This window comes from Sprattus sprattus (genome assembly GCF_963457725.1).
Source record: "Sprattus sprattus genome assembly, chromosome: 16".
NCBI classification, from domain to species: domain Eukaryota; kingdom Metazoa; phylum Chordata; class Actinopteri; order Clupeiformes; family Clupeidae; genus Sprattus; species Sprattus sprattus.
The window spans coordinates 7545803-7558072 of record NC_137914.1 but is presented as its reverse complement, the minus strand read 5'-3'; the positions used below and the strand labels follow the sequence as shown (position 1 = coordinate 7558072).

Sequence of the window (12270 nt, the reverse complement as noted above, 5' to 3'; positions counted from 1 at the left end):
CGTGGTTTTTCGATTAGCCAGTTAAGCCATCACAAATATAAATAGGATAACTTCGCTATCACTATGCTAGCTGTGTGTTAGCCAATTGATCTAATAAGTGTAGTCAGTTAGTGGAACTTAATAACAACAACTATACCCGACAGGTACAAAATCGAATTGTTACCGAGGAAATTAACAATACATGTATCTAACATACGATGTAGGGAACAACTCGCTGGGTAAGATTCTCAATCATGTACATTGACTAGCTATGCTCAGACGTTACTGGTTGACTAGCGATGTGTTGTTGATCGCTTTGCTTTCCGATTAAGTTCACATTGAATAACAAACAAACTACCTGAAAGTAAGAGTGTCTACTTTGTACCAAGTTATCCACTCATGCAGTTCGTAGAATAATGCTGATAAAACCAGTACTCACGAATACCTAAATTCGAAATATGTCCTCCCTTTATGAGACACAACTGTTACGCCGTCGAAGTACTGCAAAATTACAAACTACAGCGCCGTTGCATTGACGTTTAAATTTCTTCAAATCATCCAATGACACTGGTCTTAGAAAATTCTTTCGTTTTTTATTGGACGACTACCACTTACGTCACCAGGTAATGCACGATCACGTGACCAGAATTCTTTCTACTTTTAGCAGAGCCCGAAATCTCTACTTCTAGGCAGAGCCAGACAATTTCTTAAATGGGCCACGTAGCCCCTTCGATTTATCAGTAGTCTTGTTTTCACGTAGTGTACGGATGGGTGTTGAGATGTTCACTGTAGTTATGCAGCCAGTATTTTACTTTTCATTTCCTGAATCCAACAGCATTTCTTTAACGCTGTCCTGCAACTTCACACCGGTTTAGTGAATAACAAACAAGAATAACATTCTGGCGAAGCCAAATTATCTAATTTATTCATTTTATACATATATTTATTTGTTGCTGGAGTCCCGTGCGTAATGTGTTTCCCCTGCCCCCGCACACATCAGTTTCTTCCCTTGCCGCACCCCCACTTCACAATCAAAATGACTCCTTTGAGCAGGGACCCGCGGAAGTGCAGGCCTACACCAGTTCTCATGCAGCCTCACACATCCCCATTCTTATCTGTTCCACTATCCCTACCTGACTATGACCACTAGCTCCAGTATATTTTGTTCTTGGAAGGTATGAGATCCAAACATGGGATTTTTTATTTCAGCAGGTTTTGTTTGTTGATGCCATTGCTTAAAAGTAAACATATGGACCATGACACATCTACCCAATAAAATGCTTGACTCAATACATCACAACCTCTAGGCCTTTTCTGGTCTGAAGTGGGTTGCAATTAACACATGCAGTGCAAACTGCACAAAACACCCAGTTAAAATAAAGTTTATCATGATGGACCTTTGATGCCTTGACACCACATAATAACACATAATTAGAAATATAATTACACATAATTAGAAATGCACAATTTACATGATGAAAAAGACAAAGATATCTGGATGTGTATTTAATGTGAGCGTTACTATCCCAATAATACCAAACTATTTGGGGATTTCAACAAGACCATTAAAATAACAATCCTTAACTGTGTGCAATTATAGGCTTTTAGTGAATATTCAGTGCAAACATAATTATGAATGTCAAATCAGTTGACAGTACTCTTAACAAGAAAATTAATAAACCATAACTGATTACAATTAATGCAACAATAAAACATAATGAAAGAAAGACACAAAATAGATCATAACATTAATTTCATGCAGGAATACTTAAATTTTCCTTTTTAAAACCAACAGAACAGGCAACAAGGATGATCACTGAATCTATGGATATTGGATGGAGTGTCCACTTCACTTTCTTTACTTCTGAATCATGACCTGGAATTTACCTGAAGAAAAAAAAGAAAGAAAGGTCAGTAGAGCTGAAGTGGTATGAAAGGCTCAGTTTTTCATCTGCAGAACCTGATTAATCGCAGAAGCCTCTTGCATCCACGCAACTTTGAAAAGTCTAATACACAGCTAATCTGTTCAGAAAACTTCATACTCAACATTCCACTTTGAGCACTGATATACAATCAATCCGGACATTTCTGACTTAAACATCCCCAAAACAGGAAACAAGATTGCACATTTTTGCAGATGAAGAAAATGAAAATCTTAGCAAATCAAGAACATTGATGCTGTATGTGTGCATCACTCACATGCAGGCATGACGGATACTTCTGCTGTGACAATACTTTTCACTCCAAGGTTTGAGAGCCCCCCTCTCACCAGGCCACAGCTGAACGCAAGATACTGCAAGGGTGAGATAAATCAGAGTATTCAGGACCAGACCACACAAGTCATTTAATGTATGCTTGCATTAACAGCAGTCTTACCACTACAGCTTTGTTAAAGAAATACATTACACTTGCTTTCCATTTATTATTTATATGGAATAAAATGACAAGATTTGAACAAATTCAATATCTTTCTATACCCTCAGACCCCTGATGGCAGAACCCTAGATGTCATTAATTTAAACAAAGTGACTATGGTGCTGAATTCTGTTGCAATACGCTTGGTACTTTTGGTAACGAATTAGGTGGCAATAAGAATTGTGTTGGTGGGTCCGGATTTGGAGGATTAGCTTCAGCTAGTTAGCATCAAGTAGGCTGCTGATTTTTTTCTGACTGAATAAAGCTAATACAAAACACATTTCATTCAGTCATCCTTCATTATATGACTATTATCATTAATATTTGTATGTTGCAAATGTTAGACGTTTCCAAGCAGGTAAATCAAATTAGAACAGACGCTTTAGTCTTTGCAATTATGTGCTACTGACATGACAGCTCATGCACTAGTTTAGTTTAGGGTGTGGTTGGAGCCAATTTATGTCGTCCTAATGTTGCAGAACTTCAGACACTGGGTGGGCAGATTTTGAAAGGAAGATGCTAATGTATGAGGAACTGGTAGCGGAGGAAAGAGAACCGGGTTAGCAAGCACACACAACACTTCTGGAAATAAGTGTTAAAGGGCTTTGTAGCGAAATCAACCACAATGCTTCTGTTGGATTTTGGTTTGAGGACGGTCACTCAAAGAACCTTTATAACCTACATTCTGAGGCTGCTGAAAAAGCCAGCCGGTGGTTATGGCTGAGGCACTCACAGACTATTTGGGGACATGTGAATGAATCTCCATTACGTGAAAAAGCCTGTTCTTGTTAGATGTTTGGGCGCCTAAATGGTAAATGGACTTCATTTTCATGGGTTCAGTGTCTTTGGTTCGGGGTTCTGTGTCTTAAAATGATCAGGGTTTGCAGTGTTTCCCCTACAATGATATTAGGGTGGCGGCCCGCCCCCCCAACGGCCCCGCCCGCCCCCCCTGGAAGGTCAAGTAAAGTAAAATTATACTTATTGACTGCTGTCATTCAAAGAAACACATGAACATCATAATTCATTTAAGTGTTTGTGTCCGTGTCCGCCGCCCCCCCAGGATTTCAACAAATACTTAAAAACGTGAAAATGTATATCAGTGTGTCCAGCGGCAGCAACTCACCTTTGGCGCATGTTCCAGATACTGTTTGCCCGCAGACAGCTGATTAAGTAGACGGAATTTGTTGTCTTGAAGCACATAAATACCCTAACAAAGAACACAAAACATTGTCAACAGGGGAAGGAATCAATGTCTAATCTTCAGATGTGACTTCAGTACACATTTGTAGATCTAAAAGGGTGCTCATTTAAGTGTATGTGAGGGTGTTTGACCCATACCTGGTGATTTGTCCTCAGGTTGTCAATTTGCTTTTTAAAGACAAGGGTCCAAAAGTCCTTGCAGATGAACTTCATGATGTCAAGTTCATCCTTGAAGCGTGCAGTATCTTTTGTAAATCTGAAATAGGCCAGTTCTGTCATTTCCTTCTACATCCATGACATCTGCATGTATACTACATCATTTCTAGACGATGCACACGCAAATTATACAGAAATTAGTTAATTTAAGGTCAGATGTGTCCTGGTTCCGATTTAACTTATTCACATACTGCTGTAAAACAAGGTAATCCACGTTCATATTTTGAGGCAATACCTCAAGTCCCCGTATTGACAAGGCAGTTACGCCGATGTCAGATTCTATAAGGTCTAAAAATGCCTCACTTTAGAAGTCTACTAGCTAGACATGAACTGTAAGAGACACAATAATAATGTTGTCTTTCATGAACTGATACCTTTCTATGAGTCCTTGTCCGACTCTAAATCCCATGTTTTCCAGTCTGGTGATACATCTTCCATTTTCCTGTCGGATGCAACATATAACAAGGTTCGTAAAGATCATTATTTATAACCACAGGAATAAGCATAGCTTAGATTGGACAGAAATCATACTATCATAAAGAAACGCAAGTACCCTAAACAAAAAAAATTACGTTACCGTCTCTCCATTCTCTGCTGATTTGTACACATATTGAATTACTTCATTGTGGAGAAATTGAAAAAGAGCTTCGTCTGCCATTCCGGAAAAATACCAAACAACAACGCTTTTTGAAAATATTCATAAATAATATATTTTCTGGGTATGCCCCTCTACTTTTTTTCTACACAGCAAAGTTAGTCAATATCATCTCGTTGCCGGCTATCGCTCTGATGGAAAAGGCTAGCTAACGTTAGTTATGACTTGGTGATTTAAACGTTGGAAGTGTATTTCGACGTCACGGCTTACTGGAGTTTAAAAAACTAATGGAAAAAGTGTTAAAACCGTATAAAACGTTTTAAAACTTGAATAGTTATGCTACCATGTTTACAACTAACCACAGAATATCCCGACTCGGCCCTAGCACAAATCATTTGACAACAGAGGTCCTTTCAGCTTCCGTAAATATTATAGCTGCCTATGCCGTTGCCTGTCTGTATTGTAGTGTGGTTCATTTGTCTACTGCTGTGAAGAATGAAAGTAGCCTTATAAAAAATATCTTATTGTGGGTTGATAATGTATAACACGCGTGAATAATACTTCAGTTTAAATATATAATAACTCGTGATCTTAGTTAGACAAAGGAAATAAAAGACAAAACCGAAAAAGAACACATAAAACACAAGTAACAAACATTTCTTCTTCCACTAGTTGTGGTATGATGATAATTGATTGGATGATAGCTCCTTAAATACTGGTTACAGACTGAAATATGCCCTTGCAACCTGTTTTTTGAAGGGCATATCTCCTGGAGTCTTTGTGCAGCCGGTTTCTGTGTAGGCCTAATCAAGATTAAACATCTTGCATCGTGTATATGTACTGAGTCCATTCTTACAAGTTTAAACAAAGGCAGATTTGAATTCAGACATAGCTCATATGTATTACCTCACATTTAGATAATTGTAATAGGTCTAGAGCTTAAGTAGAGAACAGCCCAAATGGTGCTGCTGTCCATCTCTAGTCTAGGTAATGCATTACAGTACAATTGGTCATTTTGTATATGATTTTGTCAATGAACAGCCAAATGCAAAACTAGTTATGGGAACATTTAGCACTGACAAAGAGATACAAAAAGATTTTCATTAATAATTTTTCAGGTACTAAAGTGATAATAGTGTGTGTGTCATCACAAAGAGGCAAAAGATATATAGCTTTTTCACTTTTATTCTCTTTTAAAAAGGATTGATAAAACATCAGTATTGTCAATGCCCATGTTGCGCTTGTACAGATACACAACACTTTTCCTAAAAGATATACATTTCTAAACACAGTTCTCTCATCATGAGGTACAATGTGTAGCACCAAAGTGCTATTGTCTGAGGTAGTCAGCCAGTATCAAAATAATCACAGTAACTACAAATATCTAACTACAAAACTGAATACCAGGGAATGTACAGCTATGGGCCTAACATAATATTGTTAGTTAAGTGCACAAGTACTGATATCCCTGCCTTTGTGTGACTGGCACAATGTTGGGTGAGGTATATATACTGTAGTAGACCAAACAAAACATCAGAGTTAAACATCTGGGGCAGACCTCTCAAATGTCATTATTATACAAAACGTTGGTAGGTGCAGCACCCTCATATTAGTTTTAAATATGAGTGTCACTCCCTGAATAATAAGTCTGATGTCTATAGGGAGTAAACTGCATGATAAGATCATGTCCTAACACGTAGTCTATTTAGCCCCAAGAGTGATTTCTTCTCAAATCAACTAGTAACAGTCAAGATAACATTTTTGATATCATCCACTGTACATTACTTGCAATCTGACCTTCCATTTTAAGTTTCAAGTGATACTGCATTTGTAAAGCAGATTCAGGTAGTAGGATTGATGAGGTATGTTGTGTTAAAAACAAAAAAAAGTCAAATCTACAATGCTAACAAATAACAAATCAAAATATGCGGTTCATGTTATTGGTCACATAAAAGATACACAGCATCAATTCCCTGGAACTCAGAGTCCCCACAGAAGTGCTCACTTAATCTGAGGCCAAAGCTCACTTTAAAGGGCCCACATTTCAGTGTAGAATCCCTGAAAACATTGTAGATATTCAGGCTTCTGAAATCTACAAAGATAATCCTACCATATGCAAGTCATTAAATGTTTCTAAAAACAAGACCACATGCGACCACTTCTTCTCTGGAAACAGCCTTTCATATTCATTATTATTCATATATTCTCTTTTCAGATATTCAGAAACCACACAGGCCCACTTTGTGTCTTGCTCAGGCCCGGGACAAGATGATCTCCTAGACCACCCCCTTGACCAACAAACCCCCACCCCCCCACCCCACACACACACACACACACACACACAAACACACACACCCAGGCAAAGATCATTGACTGCCACAACCAAACACCAATTCCCCCCGCCCCCTTGCACAGATCGCTGACTGGCCATTTGCGCACGGCAATGCACACACAACGCATGTTCCATCTGCGCACGGCAAAACAGCTCTCCTCTCCAACGCACTATTTAATCATAGAGCTTCGCATGGGCCTCCCTGGCCTTCGGCCGAGGATCATCTCTAACCTTTGACCCCCCCCCCCCTGATGGCTGGCCTGATGCTAGATAATAACAAAATGATAATTGTGAGGAGATAATATTGATAAATGCAGCAATTTCAGACTTAAAAACAATTGATTACAATGATTTCCCAAAAAAACTTTACAGTAATGTTTCACAGCAAAACCTTTGAATACTTTTGCTTATTCAACATTATTCCATACTTTTTATATGATAGTAATTTCAAAAATCATGCTAATGTCCAGGTGTACACTAAAGTTATTCACCAACCAATCACAAAAATCCAGTTCACTGTTTGCAGATAAGAGATCATTTTTTGCTTCAATCAGTTCACACACCTGATTCTTAATCTAGCACAAACTAAATCTAAATATGCCATTACTTAGGGATATCAATCATCCTGTTGCTAAAATAGGTCAAATCTCACTATACTAAAACAAATTTAGGAAACTCTACCCCTATCAGAGTAGCTTCTAAAATGTTCTGAAATTTTGAAAGATGTATTGCCCTTCTGTTAGAATTTCAATAACAAAATTCATGTTAATCCTGCGACAACTTAATGTGCTATACAAGATGTTTGACAGTGCAGTCCGTGAGGTAAAACTAGATAACAGAATCCAGCTTGGGCTCTGGACAGTTTTTTTTTTTAAAGTTTGAAGAACTCGACTGAATTCCACCTTCAGTCGAAGAAGTGCTAAAGGCAATAAAAGTGCTCCACTGTTCAAGAAGAAGACACTGTGTCACTTTGCTTCATGAGATTCATTATGGGCGTAAAACAAGAATAAAGTATCTGACTTTTGTGGGTAAATTTGCCTCTTGGGTTTTAAACCTGAGAGATCACAATATATAGTAAAGGGGATAACTGCTTGAAAAGTAGTTAATCTATAAACACTAGAGAGGAACAACTAAAACTAATCTAATTAGGCCTATAGATGTTCACTTTGACTTCCGGGAAAACTATGTGTCTGGTTCATTCAAAATATAGGATTCTCATTCAGCAGGCTCTACATCATATTTTTGATGTTTTTGTACCCTCTTCATCCAGAAAGGTTTTTACTGTTGGAAAGCCTGGTGGAATCGTGGCAGTGTGTGAGAACTGAAACCAGGGCTAAACACTGCAGGCATCTGGTTCAGGGGGCCTGAGGTCTGGTGCTCCTGATGCTGCTGTAGCTGAAATGTTGGGAGCGGCCCAGACATTTGGGAAGAGGAGGGGGAAGAATTGGCAGCTGAGGCGTTCGTTGAGTAACCCATCACAAGACCTCCCGTGCCCAAAGGACTACTATAAGAGGGCAATCCAAATGGCAAGAACCCAAGAAGATGGGAGAGGTCCATATTAGCAGCAGAGGTGTGCTCTGTGTTAGAGAAGGCGGAGTTCCTGAGTGAGAAGTGAGGGTCTTGACCAAGGCCTTCTGGAAACAAGTCTCCTGGCCGGGATGAGCAAGCAGGGGCTGCTGCCTGAGGGGCAGGTGGCCCACACTGCAGCTCTGCCAGAAGGTTCTCCATTTCTGCCTTCAGGTATGAGGTAGATCCAGACTGATACCTAGGGGGTTGTAGGTACTGTTGCTGCTGAAGCTGCTGCTGCTGCTGGAGCTTAGGAGGCTCCATGCTGCAACTTACCCCCAAGGGGGCTGAAAGGGAGCCAGGCACCAAAGAGTGGTGGTGATGGTGGCGTACCCCTGAGGTAGAAGCACTCTGCAGATGCTGAGAGTTGTACAAGCTCATTGAAAAGGCCTCTGTGGGGTCTTTTGTAAGTGTCACAGGGCCAAAAGTGGGGGTTGGCTCTTCTTTTATAGCGCCATGGGCCATGGAGGCAAGTTGACTCGGCTCCTGAGCATGGCTTTTCTTCAGATGCCTTGTAAGATGGTCCCTGCGGCCAAATCGCTGGGCACAATGCGGGCACAGGAAGTCCCTGCGGCCCGTGTGCACCACAGCGTGGCGCCGCACATCTTTGCGAGTGTAGAAGCGGCGATCACAATGGTCACAGGGGTGTCTCCTCTCCCTCACAGCGGTGCCTGCCGGTGGTGGTCTACCCGTGTGGGTGCCCAGGTGCTCCAAGAGATCCGGCATGCTTTCGAAATTCTGCTGGCAAACCTTGCAGGTGAGGTCACCTGTGCGGGAGGCAGCATGTGTAGCCACATGGCGCCTGTAACCCAGTCTGGTGTTGTAGTGCTTACCACATTCCTCACACTGCAAGTTCTGCTTATTAGGGTCGTGGGTCTGCAAATGGCTGTTCAAGTGGTCCTTCCCGTGGTACATTTTCTCACAGAAAGAGTTGAGGCAGATTCTGAGAGAGAGAGTGGCCACATGTCTAAGCAGCAGGAGGAAGAGAAATACAAGATTTTTAGAAACTAAGTGCATTTTATGTTGTATGAATACATTTTTTTTTAAAAACAAGAAAAAAGTTTAACGACGTACCACACATCCAACTCCTAGTGCAGCAGTTGTAGGAAAAAGAGGGAAGTTTTGAATCAGCATCGTCCTGCAGGTAACAAAATGAAGGGTATGAAATTACACTGTTTATGTGGATCCCTGGAACACAACTGAGCACAACAGAGAAAGACAAAGTTTGTAGAAAACGAATTGATTTTAAAACAAATTTAACGCAAAGCATTCGTCATACATACAACACTAGGAAACACCACATGCAGCCTTGCTATGTTTGTAATGTATGATGTAAATGACATCTATTATTGCTGTAAAAACAGCCTATAGCGATTACCAAGACTCACTCATGATTTTGTACCAAACCGTTAAACTTCCTATTGATGATATCAGATCTGTTGTTACTGATTACTGTTCCTGCTGAGAACACACACAAAATAGGAGGCGACTGACTTAAGGTTTCCTATATAGGTCTGTGCGAAAATCCACCACATACAAGGATGGCACTTTATCTAAAAGTGTTTTCCTAAACCATCAATCACCATAACACTTCTTTCTGTTAATTTAGCAAAATATTCTGCCTCACCATAAAAAGAAGCAGAATTGGTTCGCAATTTTCGAACAGGAAACATGCTGAATGTTCCCACCAAATGTAAGGCTAAATTCTGTATCGGCAGTCGGCTGTAGGATAGGGTCTTGGGGCATGTCCATCATTTCAACCCAGTATTCCAGTAAACCTGATGATCCCTTCAAATGCACTTTTTCTATGAGTTCGTCTTGGATTGGATATACACCTTGGGAGTCACAAAGTGTGCAACTACGACCTCATTTCTACAACCTTTTTCAATGAAACACTGCTAAGCAAAGGTTGAGAATGCATACAGATGCCACTGAACACTTGAGTTTAAAAAGTCCAGCAAAGACCAACACAATTTTGTCATTCATTTTGCCCAAAAATAAATAATTTTAAAAGGCTTACATGTTCACTTGTAAATGCTATTCAACATTAAAATACATTTAAAACACAATACAATGTTATTTATATTTTATAAATGAATATGGCTATACACTCCAGACTAATGTCTTTATGGTGCTGTTATGCTATTGTTGGGATCGGTTTATTGACATGGTCTGAACAAAGCCTATTAAAATATAGTCAACCGGCAAAAGTTTTCTAAATAATTGTAAGCTTTAGCGTTTAACATATTTTACATTTCATTTACCCAAACCTATACATCGCTTTAGCCTACTTAAACATTAATGTGACAAACATTTACCCTATGTGTTTCATAACATAACTTCAATGAGGTAGTGGAAAGAGTCAGCTAGTAAGGATAATTATCACTCACTCTGAAAAGTTTACCTTGTGTGTTTAAAAATGAAAAACCATATCTGAAGTTTTTCTTTATGATTACACTTGTAGCTATGCAGTTCAACAACAACTTTCATACAGACTTATTTATGTTTTCTCATCAAATGTATACAATTTGGCTGAAGCCAAGGGCAATAACACCGGAAAGCAGATAGGGCCTACTAACAAAAGTGATACAATGTTCATTTGAGTGTGTTATTTTAGAGGACACACCATTTTCGTTCAGGGCTCAAGTATTGCTTCTATGTCCACATTGTCGGTTGCTAACGCAGAGGCCACATTTATCTAACAAAAAAGATCAATTATGATGGCAGTGTCGATTCCATCAACAAAATCGTGATCACGAAAGTGGTATAATTCAGTATAAACACGGATGATGAAGTTCATTTCCATTTTTCCGATTCATTTTAAAGTACATAGCGATTAGCAAGTGCATGGAGACGGGTAGAACTTGAAAAAAATAAATTAGGCATAAACTCACCACGAACTTTCGAGGACTGCATTTGTCGATGGAGGCAACTTTCGAAATCCCAACCGGGCGCAAGCTCTGCCGAAGTGCTGTCGCTTTCAAATCCACCATGTACACATAATTCATTATCTGTAGTACATTTTTCTAAATTTTTTAGATTTTTTGATATTTTCGAGGCCTGGGTTATTTTCCCTCTACATACCGCAGCGCTCGAGTAGCTGAGCGCGTGCATTGTGGGAGTATGACGTCAGACAGCTTGAGTTAACTTTGGGATGGGGGAATAGTGGTTGAGGGTTTTTTCCCCCAGCAGATCTAGTCCCACAATCAGAGTGTATCCATCGAAATGACTTGGAGCGAGAAATAGACATTTGGAAAATACCAATCAAAAAATATCAACCATTTGCCAGGCATATTTTAGACTACAATGCGTATAGGATAGTCACAAAACAAAGTTTACAGATAAAGCAAACGTGTTATATACAAAATAATTTTACTAGACTCACCAGTAAGGTATCGGCTAGCAGTCAAACGGACCTTATTGTCCTAATTGATGCAAATAGCCTTTGCTATTCAGGCCTTAAATATAGCAAAAAAAAGTATGAAGCCTAACAAACAACTGAAAATTACATTTAATGAAATATGTTCAGCTGAAGCACTTTAAAAAGATTCTCAAAGCCTACAATTCCTGCTATGAAATCGCAAAGGTTGTTGTACTGTTTCCTAGGAGACTCAACGCTGTATTCAAAAATGCTGCAAGGGATAAGGGTAAAGACTAAACAAAAGAACTTCTGAAGGCAGGTCTTCTGAAAAGCCACATTTATACCATCCCATTATTCGTCCCACCATCCCGATTTTACTCAGAAAAAATAGTCAAAGCAGTCAATGTTAAAACAAAAATAAAATAAATGAAAATTAGTAAAGTTGGCTTACAGAAATAAAAGTCTGTGTATGTAGCCCACGTGGCCGAAAGTAGTTTAAGTTAGTGCTAGTTAACAAAAGTAGTTTGCTTTTGTTTATTCCGTTGTTATTTCAATAAGGCTGTCTAACCATCTAGTGTTCCAATGGGCTAATGCAACATTGTTGTC

At 39.4% G+C, this 12270-nt stretch overlaps 2 protein-coding genes across 2 annotated transcripts; both read right to left on the bottom strand.

Annotated features, from left to right (window-relative positions):
- Positions 1 to 1376: 1376 nt before the first annotated feature.
- On the bottom strand, positions 1377 to 4779 carry trappc6b (trafficking protein particle complex subunit 6B). The gene is made up of 6 exons (XM_080853993.1): positions 4388 to 4779; positions 4185 to 4252; positions 3733 to 3850; positions 3518 to 3601; positions 2179 to 2272; positions 1377 to 1866 (listed from the first exon to the last, which is right to left on the bottom strand). Exons 1-6 carry the CDS (start codon positions 4466 to 4468, stop codon positions 1838 to 1840), a joined length of 474 nt encoding a protein of 157 aa, XP_080710119.1. The 5' UTR covers positions 4469 to 4779; the 3' UTR covers positions 1377 to 1837.
- Positions 4780 to 8015: 3236 nt separating this feature from the next.
- plagx (pleiomorphic adenoma gene X) lies at positions 8016 to 9218 on the bottom strand (the record flags this gene model as incomplete). Its single annotated transcript, XM_080854051.1, has 1 exon — positions 8016 to 9218. One exon carries the CDS (start codon positions 9216 to 9218, stop codon positions 8016 to 8018), a length of 1203 nt encoding a protein of 400 aa, XP_080710177.1.
- Positions 9219 to 12270: the final 3052 nt, after the last annotated feature.